Source organism: Coturnix japonica, chromosome 19 (assembly GCF_001577835.2).
Source record: "Coturnix japonica isolate 7356 chromosome 19, Coturnix japonica 2.1, whole genome shotgun sequence".
In the NCBI taxonomy this organism is placed as follows: domain Eukaryota; kingdom Metazoa; phylum Chordata; class Aves; order Galliformes; family Phasianidae; genus Coturnix; species Coturnix japonica.
This window is the reverse complement of record NC_029534.1, coordinates 5118343-5135086: the sequence shown is the minus strand read 5'-3', so window position 1 is coordinate 5135086 and position 16744 is coordinate 5118343. Positions and strand designations below refer to the sequence as shown.

At 41.2% G+C, this 16744-nt stretch overlaps 1 protein-coding gene across 5 annotated transcripts in view; it reads right to left on the bottom strand.

Annotated features, from left to right (window-relative positions):
- The window catches only part of SPECC1 (sperm antigen with calponin homology and coiled-coil domains 1), a 77474-nt gene that overhangs the window by 55619 nt on the left and 5111 nt on the right, over positions 1–16744 (bottom strand). For 3 of the 5 annotated variants that reach the window (XM_015880686.2, XM_015880691.2, XM_015880692.2), the window contains exons 1-3: positions 12807–12939; positions 4422–4601; positions 2336–2471 (exon numbers count right to left, since the gene is read on the bottom strand). In XM_015880686.2, coding sequence (XP_015736172.1) covers positions 2336–2471; positions 4422–4568 — 283 coding nt within the window. In that variant the 5' untranslated portion in view covers positions 4569–4601; positions 12807–12939. Of the gene's footprint in view, positions 1–2335; positions 2472–4421; positions 4602–5074; positions 5093–12806; positions 12940–16744 lie in introns of those variants that run through there. The other 2 variants (XM_015880688.2, XM_015880687.2) reach the window with 2 other exon arrangements.

Sequence of the window (16744 nt, the reverse complement as noted above, 5' to 3'; positions counted from 1 at the left end):
CAGCCAGAATTCTTCTCCAGTTCCATTTGCTCAACTCCACTTGGCAAGACTGGAAACATGCAATTGGCTTCATCTTCCTTTAAGCCACTTTACTGTGTCAGCTTCCAACAAGGCAGACAAGGGTAGTGTATGTCAGCAAAAGGCAAGAATGAATAACCTAAACAGCACCAAGGGCAGCATACAAATAACCCTATTTAAACACGCAATCTTGGTGTCAATTATTTATTATCTGCAGCATTTGGAACATGTGGTATTGCTCAAGGTTAAGACTCAAATACCAGGCAGTCACACCCAAAGAAGAAAGAAACCTACTTATTTTTTTTCCTGTTACAAAATACTGAAACGCCAAATGAGTATCACCCAAATGTACCTGGAACTAATATAAATATCCTTTCAGTAAAATAATCAAAGCACTCACTTGAATAACAAAGGAAACCCAACCTAAAAAGCACAAACAAGGCAGGGAAAAGAAAGAATGTCTTCATTTAAGAAATGAAAGGAAAATGCAGAACTGATGAAGTCAAACAGGGGAGCCAAAGAAAGGGGCTTCAGAACAGAATTTCCAGATTTATGCAGCTGGCTGTGTACACAAACATCTGCATTTCCCAACTACAGGAACATTATTTCTTGGCTTAGCTCCACAGTCAGCCAGCATTTAGAGTCATCTTGATCACAATCAGGGGTTATTTGTGATTCTATTTCAATGAAGGACAGCCACTGAAACTTAACGTTCTTTCTACTTAATGCTCTCAGGAACATATTCTGTCCTCTGTCATAACTGCTTTATTCTATTTTTTTCCTCTAAGCAATGATACATACAGTATTATAATATGCTTCTGGTATTTTTTTCCACAGTGCAACCAACTAGAATTAGATCTTGTAACATTGCTTACTAATAACTAGTGTCTTTTAGTGGACATGATAGTGACAAATATCCTCAGAATATAGGTAGATTTCTGAACAATCTTTTGGACTATGAAACCACTGTGAAAATTAAGACATACAACATACACACCCCTGTGCAGAGCTCCTGTAAGATCTGAGCCATTTCTCTCTAGGCTCTAAGAAAATTTTGAGGGATAACATATTCTTAGTGTTTATCTGAAACCTTTTTATCATGTATTTAAAGCAGTCATTATCATAAATCTCATTCCCCCTTTCCTCACCCCTCTCCCCCCCATCCAGTTATTATTCACAAATGCAAACAGAGGCTTTCTAGCCCAGTGCTAGTATTTTTGTATCTGACATATGTATTTCATTCTGTGCTCCCTGCAGTGCTGTTTCCCTGGCTGTATTCCCAGGATCCTATGTTGCATTCCCTGTGCAGGTTTCCTTCTCTCCTTGTTATTCCTCCCAAGCATCTTTAGTTAGCATCATGCCTCTTTATTGGCTGGAAAAATCTCAAATGTCTTTAGATACAACTAAACATTTAAATCTGAGGATTTACACACCAATTAATTGCAGAACGGGATCTGTGTTTGGGTTGTTAAGATGCGTCGTTTCCATTCGAGGGTACAGGGTTGTATATATTAAAAAAATAATGCAACAAAAGCTTGAATAAGAATTCTCCTTCTGGTTACTTTCATTGTTCTGTTTCACAGCCAAACCCTGCAGAGGCTGTGACAAATTGCGAGGTCATGATCAAATTTAATAACATCTCACATTCCCCTGGAAATGCTACCAGGGAGCAGACAAAAGAAAGCATTTGCTGAGCTCCTAGGGGAAAACGAAGTATTTGCTCAGAAACCCTTGGTATGCAGATGGTGTCGCTGCCTTTAGAAATGGGCTTAGATCTGAAGTCAATAGGAACAAGCTGGTGGGGATGACACCGAGGGAGGGAGCGTGCCATAATGTAGCTTGGGAGGACAAACTATACATGAAGACACTATTGCTGGCTCTTTGCTCCTGTGTCTATGCTGTGTCGCAAGGACAGATTGATAACTTCTCTGCTCAATCGATATATGGCAAAGGGAGAGCTATATACATATAGGGTGGAAATTAAATAAGTAAAGAGCAAGCTTTCAAATGGCCGTGTCGCTTTGTGAGCAGCGAGCTGCGCATTTCCCCTTACAGCCCAGCTTACCATAAGGCAGCCAGCAGTGCCACCGCGTGGACACTCAGCGCTCAGCTTCTTCTTCTATGTTACTGATCTAGCAGGATACACTAAAAGATGAATCTGTAAGGCACAACAGGTTCCTGTCCACTATGCTGAATATCACAGCAGGTAGATTACAACTGTGCTACAAGGTGAGAAGAGGGAAAACTCAAGCAGCTTTTCAGCAAACCAAACATATTTCACATTAAGTAGACTGACTTCCAGTATCTTTGTACCTACCTGTGCTGGGTTTCAGCCGACTCTCAGCAAGCTCAGAAATTGCTCCAGTTGTGATGGTCTTCTTCAGTCTAGAAACTCCAGAAGCTGCTGTCACTCCCGGTTTTGTAAGCATATCATCACTGCACGCCCGCTTCAGCTGCAATAAAGAGACTGTGTGGGCAACCAGAAGATTCAGAAATTGACTATTCCCATGAAGCTATTAAAAAAGCTGTGTTCATAGGAGAAAAGGACCGTTTCCATAAAGTAACCCAGTGGAAATATTGCTTAAAATGATATAGTATTTTTAATTTACTTTTATATTACTTGTACTGCACTCTAGATTTTTGAGAAGTGGGTTAAGAGACAATATTGTTTCAGGAGTAAAGATGAGAAACAGGAGCAAATGTTTAAATCAGCAGGTAACTAAGATGATGGAAGAAAACAAGGGTACAGTAGTAGACTACTGGGTGCTGCCAGCTTCTCAAATGCTGCCTTGAATAGCAGCCATTGAATTTCCTCATTGGTTTACATTTACTGAAATATTTAGGCCCCTGCATTTCAGCCCCAGCTGACACATTCCATTTCATGGAAGAACTATTTGTCTTGCATGTTATTTTACAGTATATCTTATAAAATATTATATGATATTACTCTTAATTTATTCACAAGCCTTATTGTACATGAGAAAGCAAGGAACTGTTGCTGCTGTGCTGTCTTTCTTGGGACAGAGATTTGCTTTCATGTTTACTCTAATTCAGAAAACTTAAGTACCAAACCTTCTCAGAACTTCTGGTCAGCTGCTTCCCCATTCATGTACCACTAGCAGCCTACGTACTTCCGATAAAAACCTGGATGTATTTCTCTTGAAAGTAAAGCATTGTAAAAGTCTCCATAGGAGGGTATTTTTCTGTCCTTCACAGCCTGTGGACACCTAAGCTGTTTTCACAAATCAAAACCAAATGCCATGGAGGGGGTCTGCAAACCACAGGCTGAAAACCACTGTTCAGGTTAAAAAGGAATGCACATGTTGATGTACATTCATCTATTTAACAGTTTCTGAATGTAAAATCTTAAAGCAAAATAAGATCTCGCTCAACTCCAATTATTTCTCCTTTTAGTTTCTGACTCAGTCTGTGGCTTCCTGGACCCCATGAGCATGCAAGTTTCAAAAGCTGCTGCTGATCTGCTTCCGGAAACCAAACACAACGTGTTACCTTCTGGCAGAAGTTTTGTCAGCTCCCCCTTTGTAGCAGAAAGGAACAATCTGAGCTTTCTGACATTTAGAAACCACATTGTCTACATAACTTAACCTCTTTTACAGCAGCAACTGTTACCTTTTTCTAACTCTCTTTTCTTCAAATATACTACAAGGATGATCTGAAAGTAACTCCTCCCATTTTATGATGTTGGACCATAATGTTGAGGCAGATGGTGGTGATACATATAGCAGTAGAGGCTGAACTTTCCCACTAATACTCACTGACCTTTGTTAATGTGCAACAGATGGCAGCAGAGAGGCAGTCTGATAAAACACTGTCTGACACAAAATGCACATGAAGCAAAGGTGCCTAATTGAATTCCTCCATGCAGAAAAAAATTGCACCTACTGGAATTCATCAATGCATGCTGAATGGTGATTGAAGGCCAAACAGTGGATGTGAGAACAGAGAGGCATTTCAGCAGTGATGACATGGTCAGTGGGTCCCCTTTGCAGGAGGAGACCTTTAACAAGTGTGGCATTCAGGCTCACGTTCATCACTGGTGAAAATCATAGCTAATTGTAGTGGCTGTGCTGACAAATTGTATTTTGTAGCTGAGAATTCACTCTATCAAATAGTGCTATTATGCTCTTCAAAGCAGCTGTATTTTCCATAGATGTAAATAGGAGGCATTACTTTCAGTGTGAACTATACACACTGATGATCTTGCATTTGCAGGTGTTCAGCAATCTGAAAATATTAGCAGAAATTAGGAGGAAAATCCTCTGCATTTAAGATGTATACAAATCAATCATATCAAATTTCTGGACTAGTCTCTTCAGCAGCATCCTTCAGAAGTGCACAGAACACAGCAGTAACATTCACACAGCCCTGACTGGTTCCAGTACCTTGCTGAGCCGAGATTCGAAAGCGAGTGAAGTTGAGGACTTGGATGTCTTCATTCCTGTTGAAGCAGTGGAAAGTGACTTTCCTCTGTCAACCCCATGACTTCCTTGCTTTGACACAGTACTCCAAGTCCTGGCAGTACTCTTCATCTTTCCCCCCCCAAGTAATTCAGTCTACAGACCCTAAAAATAATAATAAAAAATAAGTATTAAAAAATGTCTTTTCATCCTAAAGAGCAAAGCAGAGATACCTGGCATGAGTTTAAAGAGCTGAAAAAGACTGATCAAATTTTATTCCTTCTCTTATAAACACAAGGCCCCAGTCTATAGAGTCCTTCAGTACAGGCTGCAGCCATTTACACTGTTAAATATGACTGGAAACATGAAACAACACAGAACAGTGATTTTTGTTGGGACTCTGCAAGTCAGAAACCTCTGCCAACCACAGCAGAAAACCCACAAATGCTGAAGCTCAACAAAAGAGCAACCGAGGACACTTGTGAGCAAACCAACAACTGAGACAACCTTGGCATAAAAACCTCTTTCTTACAGTTAGATCTAGAATATCTTCAACTGAAATATGAGTCTTAAAAAAAAAAGCCACATGAGAAGTGAGTTTCTTCAGTCATACGGGGAATATTATATCTTTAACTTACCAGTCTTCTACAGAAGCAGTTGATGTTGCCCAAGTGATGAAGATGTGTTTCACAATACCAAGATTTACAAATCATGGTAAAAATAACAACTTCTACGCAAATAACAAAACAAAAAACAGATCCACTATTCCTCAGAGATACGCTTATGCAAGAGAGAAATCCTGCCAGGATCAGGAAATAGAAGTTAATTTCTTTTTTTGGATTATAGCTGAATAAACCTGATCAGCCAGCAAGAACAACTACTCTGCCCCTCTCAGTAAGCATATTGCAAAGAATTCAGTAGCTCAATTCCTATAGATCTAAATCCATATGTTTTCAACCCTCCATTTCCCCAATCCAAACCGGGAGCAGAATAAAATAACTATATCTGTATTTCTGAAGTCCCACAAGCCTGAAGGGCTGGGAGTGGGAGGGAGAAGAGACTGCCTGCTATCTCTTCCTCACTTCAGTATGAGCAGCACTTTTCATCTTCAATTCTAAAATAGACACAGGATGCAATTGCATATCGGTCTTGACAGAAGCCAACTTGTTTCTACATTAAACAGGTAACATCCAAAGATTTACAGAGAGATCAAGTCTCAGCAAGGGGTCAGCACAAAGTAAGTAGTAAGTGTCTGCTGTTTATCACATAGAAGTTCAGCTGGGCAGGTGTGACCTTGGATGGCAGCCCTGTGACAGAGATACCAAAACAATTTCCTCCTGGCTGAGTCAGTGGAAGGGTTTAGATCACATTTTTATCTCATAACTTACTTTCTGCATGATTTCACACTCACAAATAGCACTCACGGAGCACACAAAAAGCAAATCGCTTAGGGGACAAGACACAGTCAGCACTCACAGCAGCTTCCATGTGCCACTGTGGCCTGTTCAAGGAATGCTTCACAGCACAGAGGCAAAGGGAACATCAGGTGATGTGGTGCTGTCTGACAGAGCAAAGTCAGCAAGTGGCAGTTGCTCTGTTTATCCCCAGTGCCTCCTGCAAGGAGGGTTGCCTGCTTTCCCTGCAGCTCTAACCTGTCAGCTGCTAAATAAAGAAGTTACATTACAGGCTAATATTATTACTAACTATAGCTATTCTCCATTAAAATTCTTAACACACACAGCATAGATCCATCAACCGATCTCATTAGAGGAGAAAGCAGTACTGTCTTTGTTGATAATTATGCTGATCAGTTGGCAGCTTTTTTGAAGCCTGGACAGACATGTAAGCTATTTACAATAGAAAATATTCAGCATTTCCAGACTCCCTGATCTACCTTAAGGAGCTTCAGTGCTTGCGTGTATTTCATAAACTACTTTATAATGAGCATACCACTCACTGTATTTATATGGGTGAACAAGCAATTACAGATGCAAGCTATCTTCCTGATTAATCTCCAAATTATGCAGATTTGGGTTTTTGTACAGTCAGTGGTTGCACATACCCACTGGATTTCTTCATAATTACCTCATACTTTCCTGCCTTAAGATGCACAGATGCTTTCTTGACGCCCAAAAGAATTTAATTTTGAGTCACTCGTGGCATTTTAAAGTTGCAGTAGAGAAATATGCTCATGGGGCACAATGCTGAAAGCAAAAGGAGGAGGTACTAAACAGCAAAACAAACCTGAAGCCATATGCAGCCAGTAGCCTGCAGCAAAGCAGTTTTATCATGTAGTGATAGCTGAGTCGTGCCATGTGGATTTAATAATAATGTACCACATCAAAGAGAGGAAACTAACACTGAGAAGAGGATATTTGGATTTGTTCATGTTTATTAGTCTTCCACAAATTTATATGGGTATCAGCATCCGTAAAACATGAAGCTGGTTCTTCTGATACAACTGACTAACCTGAACCTCCACTGCAGCTAAAAAGGTTTCCATCTGTGAAGTGGAACTCCAGTATTTTCCACAAGCCTTTTACATACTTGAAAGAATAAAGACAAGTTTCACAACTCTCACGCAGGTTTTGCTCTTAGGCAGGCAACACACGTTATTAGAAGCGTCCAGATCTCTCCAATTTTCATTTCTTTCTTCATGTTTCACAGGGAGCTTTCCTTAGGAAGCAAACAGATCCCAGCCCTGCCTCTCTCTGCTGTCAGCCAGAGCAGCTCACGAGTGGGCTGCAATTACAGCCCAGCAGAACACACTGCTTGGAGCTGTGCTATGAAAATACATACAGACTGAAGATAAGGAACAGCCCCATGCTGAAGTGGGGGCTCATTCCAATTATGTATTGCTTAGTCAGATTGCAAAATCAATTCTATTACCAGTAATTTCCAGAATTAGATCAAAGGTGCTTTTTAAAAAAAATTTTAAATAAGTATTTCCTACTCAAAGAACACTGGTGTCTGAGTGCTCCTCTTGTTGTAAATGGGTGCTGCAAATGAAATAACAGGAGGGCTTAGAAAAATGGAAAGCTAGTCCTGACAGAGCTTTTCCTCTCAGTAATCCTCAAGATTCCCTGCAGGCATCAGTCTCTAACAATTCAGGCCATGGGTTTTTAAGGGGAATTTGGAAAAATCTCGATGTGGACTATTTTGGCAGTTGCCAGAGGAAGCTTTGAGTGGAAAAATGGTCCATTTTACTTACAAAGTTATTGGTTTATTAAAGATTGAAAACCTAGACGGTTCTTTATTAGTAAGTCTGCATGCATTTACTAATGAAAGTTTTTAGGACTAGCCTAGAATGGTTCCCGTTTTATGGCTAGAAAAACTGGATAGAGAATTTATGCCAAGTCTCACAGGCAGTCAGCATCGGCAGAAATAGCAGCAGGTCCCTTGGATCTCAAGGCTTGGCTATCCATCAAACAAGGAATCCACCCACTTCGTAGAACAAACTTCTAGGAAACATTTTGCTGGCTGTCAAAGGCTGCATTCCTCTGAATAACTAAATAAGAATAGATTGAACTGAATGGCAACAAATATCACATAGTCAGGAAACCTCGCAGTTACATTATTAAGTACACAGAAATCGCTGAGGTTTGCAGGAATTAATTTCCATAAGAAACTCCCAGAGGAAAAACTATCACCTGGAACATCAAGATAGACAGCATGTTCCAAAAAGCTCAAGACATTCCCTTCTGGCCTGCAGAAAGCTGTGCAGCAGGACAGCTTTTTGTGCTAAAGCAGGATGGTTTTCTGTCTTTCACACAAATTCATTTGAAACAACAACTTTCAGGCTTGACAGATGCTCCCATATGAGTCATGTTAGTTTCTGGGCTGATACCCAGAACCCAACCAGGTTACACACCAGGGAAGCCCGCAGTCTTAACACAGGAATTGCCAGGGTGGAGATTGCTTTTTGTATGCACAACCTGCAAGGAAGACCAGGCTAATAATTAAAAATGATCTGTTGCTCCCTTGTGGTCATCATTAGCAACTTTCCTTAGGTATCAGTTCCTTTCAGCTCTGTGTGTAGTATTTCTGTGTTCAACATTCTCTTTTCATTTAGTTTCAGTAAGTGGAAATGGAAAACGTGCTATCTCAGAGCAGCAATCCTCTTTACTCTTCCAAACAGACTTGCTGGAAGTTTTTCCAGTGCAAAGTTGAATTTTCCTTGCAATTGCATTAAAAATCCCTCAGAACCACAAGTCAGATCGCCTGCTTCCACCCAAAAATAACCCAGAGGAGTAGGTAAGGTGTGCCAGCACCTCACCCCTGATCCTCTTGCTGGCCATAAAAACAGAGAATCGATTTTAAACCTGACCCCAGTCACTCAGGCAGCTGTTTCATCTGGTCTACCTCAGTAGACATGCTTTCCCATCGCATTTGCAGTTGAATTTTCATGTCTTGATGGTAAAGAACATCAAGAGATGTAAAGACAGCACCTTGAAATTTTCATGTCCAGACTGCATGCTACTGCAGGGAAAAAAAATGGGTGATTTTATGCATGCCTCAAGCAAAGATGTTTTCGTGGTTATTTGTCTTTAAATTTCAGTAGCTTAAAAAGAAAAGTGTAGTAACACAGCCAGGCAGTTAAAAAATCCAAGCAGTTTTTCAAGGAGTTAAAATCTACCTAAATATAAGATAGAAAACATGCACAAATGAAGAAACATGCCCAAGGCCACCTAACTCATCACTAGAAGAATACAAAACAAAGCAGCATTCCAAGAAGGTTACCATCAGTAGTTCAGATACAGCTGGAGGGTCAAACCTCCAGCATCTTCGCTATTGTCTGAAGATTGTTGGCTTTCTAAGGCCTTTTTCAAGGATACAAACATGAAACTAACAGAACAAAACCTGCTTTTCTGTGGGAATCCTAAACATCTCAGAAGAATGCCTTCAATACAGCCTCAGATAACAATGTTCTTCATAGAGCACAAGGCTCCCTTCGTCCACAGCATGAGGAACTACAGCAGAGCCAGTTCCTCTCCCTTCCCTTCACAGCACCAGTTAGAAGCTCACAGCCTATGGAAACCTCCCTTTACCTCTCAGAGACAGTTTCTGCACCACTGGTTACTAAGGCAGGACAATCTCTGGTGTTTGTATTGTTTAAAGTGTTTCTTGCTTATGTCCCCAGCATTCATAATTCTCTAAAATAGAAACGTATTAATCAGTGTATAAATACACCAGATGGTTATGAAGACATGTAAATAATAGCAGAAATGGTTCAAGTGACGACAGTTCCAGGTAGCCACAAAGGACAAGTTTCTGGCCATCGACTCAACCTCCTGACCCATCCCAACGTGACTGACAGAGTCCAGGTCAGCAATTGCACAGCTCCACTTCTCAGCATTGCTCAAAACTGAATGCTCTCTTCCCACACCAGTCATTAGTGTCACTGATGATTTTTCCAGGCACAGACAGAGCAGCACACAGCCTTCTGCCCACCCACCCACCCCCACATACAGTCTCTCCCTGGAGTTTATGATTTGTGACTTTCTTATGCTTAGTTAGATTCCCATAGAGAAGACAGAAATTACAGCAAAACCCTCACGTGTGTGTATGGACATAGGACTTACTGAGCTGTATTTCTCTTCTCCTTATTCTACATTACTGACCATTTATAAATCAGGACAAAAAAACAAAACAAAAAATTCATACAAAAAAACCCACCAAGCTAAAGCTGTGCTCTGAAACGGCTGAGAACCATCTTCTGTTTGTCCATGGATATTCAATCTTCTCCGCCCCCTCCTTCCTCACGCTGATTATCTAACCAGCCACCACCACGCATCTCAGAAGAGAAGCTGAGCTACCTCCCAGTGACCTTCCACCGTATAGAAAATACAGAGATAGGGAAGCAAAGATACCAGCTGATTTGTCAATATTTTGCTCACAAGTCCTCCAGACAACAGCAGCAGCTACCAGCTGGATGGCACGAGACCTGAAGTGATGAAGCACAGCCATGTGCTGACCTGCATGGAAGCAGTTTGCTGTGCTTCTCTGGTTGCAGAGGACTTGAATGCAGCAATTCTGAATCCATATGCACTGTGTTACTGATGATTGCACACCAGGAAGAAAACATACAGGGTAGGATGGATAGATGCAGGGTAGGGTGGAAACACTGCAAGAAGGGAAGTGGGCACAGGCAGCATCTTCTCCAACTGGGAAAGCACATGAAGCATGGAACACATACGTACAGGTTGCACAATAAATGACAAGCTTCCCCAGAAGGGTGAAAATGATGCCATGATTTTCCTAGCTTCTGGAGTTGCAATCATGTCATCACCACAAAGAATTAGGTCACTTGGGGCTTTTCCCCACCAAGTCCCTGTCTTGAATACAAGGGTTTAATTTATGTTCAGCATATTGCACACTGAGAACAAAATGCTTTAGAACCATTTCAAGGTGGCTACTGCTCATTAACCCAGGTTCTTTGAACTGCTGCCCCAGTGAATACAGCACAAAGCAAGTGACACATACATTTAACACTTCATGTTTTGTCAACTCATGAGGAGAAGGAAAAGATTTCATTTTATGTAGAGCAAGAGCTATTTAATTGCTAGAGAAATGAAGAATAATTATAAGTGGTTTTCTGGGTAATTACCTGCCATTACATTTTTCTGCAGCACAGGAGGATAGATAGAGGTACAAGAAAGGGAAGGAATAAGCCCGTTTTAGAATGGCAGAGATACACAGCAGCTCGTTGCACAGTACAACTGGTACATCAATGCAGACTGGCAAGTTCCCTGTCTATGTGATGCACAGATGGGTGGCACCACAGTCAGTGCACTGCCTTGGGATTCCTCCTGATTCTGCCCTCAGCTCCAGCACAGATTTCCTGGATCACCTCAGCCCTCTTCTATTTACGAGAGCAGAATCGTAACCATTCACTATACAGCAAATCTATGAAGATAAATACATGAATGAAATTCATTCACGTGCTTTGGAAAGAAACTCTAAGGAAAAAAAAACAACAAAACAACATGAAAGTGGGAAATCAGCATCTGTCACAAGTGAGCGGCCCCAGATATTGCCACGTGTTGGGATGTTTCCCTGATTCCTCTTTTCCATCCATCACAACACAGAGAAATAATTGAGATCTGGAAGCCACCCCTTAAGGAGATATTTATCCTCCGTCAAAATGCTGAGAAGGCCATTTATTAAAGTTAATAAATGGGGAACTTCTGAACTTCTACGAGTGATGTTGTAAACTTGTAGCTGAAAGGTCACTTTGGGAAGACAACAGTAATAAATACTAAAGCAGAAGGAGAAGCTAGAAGACTTCTGAATTTAAAAAGCAGACATACTTCATACTGAGCAGGAACAGAATAGAACATAATGAAATGAAATTGTTTTAAAACAGAGGAAAGTGAAGAGATAGTACATGTGTGCATGTTAGGATGAGGTATTCCTGCATTAGTCATCTGCCACATTCTGTGAACAAAACCCAGCATATTTCTGCAGATCAGACATCCTCTCCTCAGCTAAGCTTATAGGGACAGAAAGTACATCACATTTTAGAAAGGGTAGAAGAGGAACAGCACTTGGAGGTGAAATGAAGAATTAGTAGGGGACTCTCATAAGAACTTAAGACAGCACACAAGAGAAGGTGGTAGAGAATCCCTGTTTTCAAACCAGTTCTACCAGTAATCCCTTACTGCTACACATACAGGACATTAATTAACATCTCCACAACTTTGCAAAGCTATGTTACATGTTATATAGACACCATTATTATTATGAACATGCTTCAGCCCAGAGTATACTCTTAAGGCCACCTGTCAAAGTGGTACAGTTCAAGGGCCCTGCAAAGACCTAGTGCAGCTCTATGCTTTGGTGTTATGGGATGGTACTGTCTGGCAGGCTCTGCAGTGCTGTCACCAGTTCCCTGTGGAGAAGCGAGCTGCCAAAGCTATTTGCTTAGCAGCTTGTTCCTTTCTGCCCTTTCTTTGCTGGACTGCATGAACATGCAGTAGCAGAAGAAAGTCTGCCCATGCTCCTTCTAGGTTTAACTGCTGGAACACAACGCTGGGCACCCAGAGATAAAAGAAGAGGAAGGCACAGAAATAGCTTCAGCCCTTCTGCATCCCGACTCTATGAAGCCAAGCAGGAGAAATCACGGTTTCCAGCTCTCCAGGCTCAATTTTTGTTGGTTGTAATGACTTCTAGATCACCCCCAGCCTATTTTCTGTAACACAGAATTGTTTGCATTCTACATATTTTTTTGCATTTCTTTCGATTTAGGTTTAAATAGAGCAAAATATAAAAAAGTTCTGCTGAGCATTACAGGTTCATTCACTCTAAGACACACTGATATCCCTAGAATCCTGATACAGATATTCCCAGCTTAAAAAGTGAAATACTTACAGTGAAAGCTTGTCCTCTTCTCCGCATTAAGAAGAGAACTCTCCACTAGCTTCTGACAGCATGTGCAAGCCAGACTGAAAATTCAGGGCTTGAGCGCTTCCCTGAGAGGAAAACCACATTGCAGCGAGACAGAGCTGCTTGAGAAATGATTCACATACGGAAGCAAGCCGGCTTCACCAGCACTTTGGCATTCAGCAAACACACACACACACACATATGCACACTTGCTTACTCAGGGGAAAGAGAAATATTATATTTTCATCAAAGCAAGGCAGATTTATGCAAGAAAGCTATTTCAAAAGCACAGAGATGCTTCATGCAGACCAAAGTTTCTTTCGATATCATCCTTAACAGCAGGACTGGACCCTGGGCAGACACACTAGCAGAAATAGCTGGAGTCAGTCCTGAGTGACTTTTCTTGAGCTGACCAAGAAGTATCAGCCAGGTCTCTATTTAGGGACTGCAATAAGCAAGGATCAACAACCCACTTGCTTAATCTTTCTGAAGAAAACACAGTCTCTGAAAATAGGAAGGAAAGTGCCAGAGGCTATGATAGATCAGGCACTGAGAGCATCAGTGGTCAATATCTGGTGGGTGTCAGGCACCTATAATCAGCTTTAAGTCCCTAAGCACTCACCCAACCAAACCAGCTGATACCGGGAGCTCAGATATCTGCAGTACCAACCCGACCCAGCCTGCTTTGCCACTTACTTCAGTACCTGAGGACAGACCAGGTCATCACAGACAGAAGAACTTACCTACGCCATATTTTTATACATCTGATATTTCGAGTCTGAGATTATTCACAGCTCAGATAAGAGAGCATTACTTTCTGTCATGCGTATTAACCAAGCTATGACTGGTACCATGATCTACACAAATGGTGTTTCTCCTCCCTGAGGAAGCAACACTGCATTCAGTGACACAGACATAGACAGTAAGGTAGGCAGCAAGAACCTCAGCTTTGGCAGTGGACAGCATTCAGAGCTGAATAGAGATGAAAAATACTAACAGCATTTACATACTTCAGCTTTGGTAGACAGGTTAGAATAGTGCCCTACAATTTCCCCAGACCCAGCAAGACCAGACAGAATATTTGTTTATTTTGAGGTTTTTCAGTAGCACTTACATTCATCTGATCTCTTCACTTAGACCAAAGAATTATTCAACACAAAACCTTCTGAACTGAAAAACTGCATTTCTGTTTAATGAACAAAGAGCCCAGAAACAGACAGCTAAAATGAGCTGGCTATGGTCATAAAGAAAGCCTGTGGCCTATCCAGGGCATTAACCATAATTACTTCGACACAGCCAGGATGAGAAAACAATTTCAAACAGCAATATGAATTTATTTATTTCTTTTTAAAAGAAACTGCTGGGTTCTCACCCAACCAGTAAGTCTAGTCAACAGACAAACACACGAACAGATGGCACATGGTTGCACGCTGGTCAAACCCAATAGCTCTCCTAACTGCAACACAGGACACTAGTCAGACTGAAGCTTACTCACCAGTGCACCCTCATAACCCTGTGTGTGAGGACTGCAGGTGCTTTATGGTGCAACCTGCATTGCTGGTGTAGTTTGACAGGAACAAATTGGATAGCACGTAACTTAAAGGAATGGGCAAAGGGCAGAACTGGCACAGCTCATTTGAGATTCAAGTGTACATGCTGTGTGGGGAAAGAAAAAAGGGCTCATACAAGGAACAAGATGAAAAATATCTTTGCTTTTGCAGATATTTATGCTATTTTTAACTGCTTTTGTGCATGGAACAACCTTAATTACAGAGACAGAGATTCCGTAAGCAAAGCTATTATGTCAATAACAACATCTCTTTAAAGCAAGCCTGTAATTCAGCTATAAGACTTGGTTTTATAACTCCAGACAGTAATGTGCCAAGAGTAATTACAAGGGAAAGTCTGCACCAGACAGCGGGTAGAAGTGGAGTGAGGCCATGGCTTTGGTCCCTTCTCCTCCTCCATAACTGAGACAAACTTCTTTATTTTCTCAGTTCCACCACAGATGTCAGGAAGTTCAAGCGGCCAGCAGACATGTGCAGAATGAATCATGGGGCACCGCTTTCCATTTTGACAAAAACAACTGCTGTTCAGCTAACAAGACGATGCTGCTGATCAAATGGGTGGATATAAAAAGTGAAGTCCTGGAACTGCTGCTAGAAAGGCCCCACCAGTACAAGAAAGCTCTGTACACTCACTTGGGGAACTCAGATTTTCTCCTGCAGTGTCACTTTCCCATGTGTATACCTGTAGCACATACCCTGTGGCACAGCTACCAGCTTTGACCTGCAACCAGAGCAAACATTTCTGCTGGAAGAAACTAGAATCATTAAAGCTGGGAGAAAACAGATCTGATTTATGGAACACAGAGTGCTACAGGAGACAGAAAAAGCAGCTTGAAAGCAGCTTCCTTTGTTGCCTATTGCCAAAATTTCAGAAGACCAGACAACAACTTGAATATTTCCAAGGGAACAGCCATGAAGTACATCAAAAATAGAATGAGGAAAGTGCCTGAATTAAGAGTCTGTGAGAGCAGCCAGCATCTTTCAGTATTTCTGTCATTTCCATCCAAATCACTGAAGAGTTAATAGACATCTATTCACTGAAAAACTATCCAACCCACAGAGCATGACAGAATGAGGAAGGAAATCTACATGGCAAAGAAATAGTCACAAACTCGCTGCAATTCGTACATATAAAATATAAGCCTCTCGTTGCTTTTTCACATGTGAATCCAGAGAAATTGGTGCAGGGAAATCTGAAAATTGCAGAGAAAAATTCTCAGCTATAAGAAGCACAGCAGCAAAGACGGTGTTACTACAGTTACTCTTCTGTTCAAAACGCTGTACTTCTCAGTATGTGAAAAATGCAATGCTCAGTTCTCTTCCCTGAAAGGGGAGATGAGACTTTCAGTGTTCTTTCTCACTTAACTGATTTTTTATTATTTCAATAATGAGATTAAAAAGACTTAGAAGAAGAACACCCCTATTCTTTATTATTTTGCACTGTTAATTTTCCGATGCTTAGGCTCTAACATAGCATTAACAGCACAGAATTACCATATTGAAGTTGCACAGCAAGTTCCTGCTACCTACACAGGCAAAATACTGCACAACCCGATTTGCTCCCTCTCCTTATTGGCTGGGACAAACCTCATGCTGGAGAAGCCAGCATTTGATCACCTTATAGGAGAGGAATTAGAACAGGTATCCATTAGAAAGACTAATGAGCTTTCAACAGAAAATCACTTCATTAAGTTTTTGCTGATCACTGACAACAGAGAGCTGTGCAGGAAAATTAAGGACTGAAGGAGATACGTGCTGGAGGCTGCCTTAGAAGCAGAAACCCTGATGGGATGGTGTAGGAATGTCCCATCCCACTGCTTTGAACTTTCTGATGCATTTCAGGGAGATGGAAATAAAAGAGCTGAGGTACCAGCTTTGTTTTAGAGGGACTTGGAAGTGCTGACAGACCCCAAATGGAACCAGAACTGTAGGGCATGCCTGGATGTAAAGTGAGCAGCAGTAGCAAGAAGTAGGACAAATTAACTGAGAAAAAATGATGAAGCACAAGGAACTCAAACCCCAGAAGACTTACATGCCCTCTAATGAAGATCAGGATTCCAGATAAAGAAGAAAAAAAGAAGAAAAAAAAAGGTACCTGCAAGGTTTAGTTCTCTATACAGTAATATCCTGAAGCTTCAGTCTTATTCTTACTCTCTGCATTTATTATTTTTAATAGATTGCTTGAACAGCATCAGAAGCTTAGTAAACCTTATCTGTTTAAAAGACAGTGAAACAAAAGTGCCTAATTTATTGACAAGATATCAAGAGCTAGTAGGGATCTATGGCATCCCTTGATTTCAGTCTGCAGCCAATAAGAAGTCAGTAGCTTTGCAGAAGCTGGGCCTGGTGTTATAG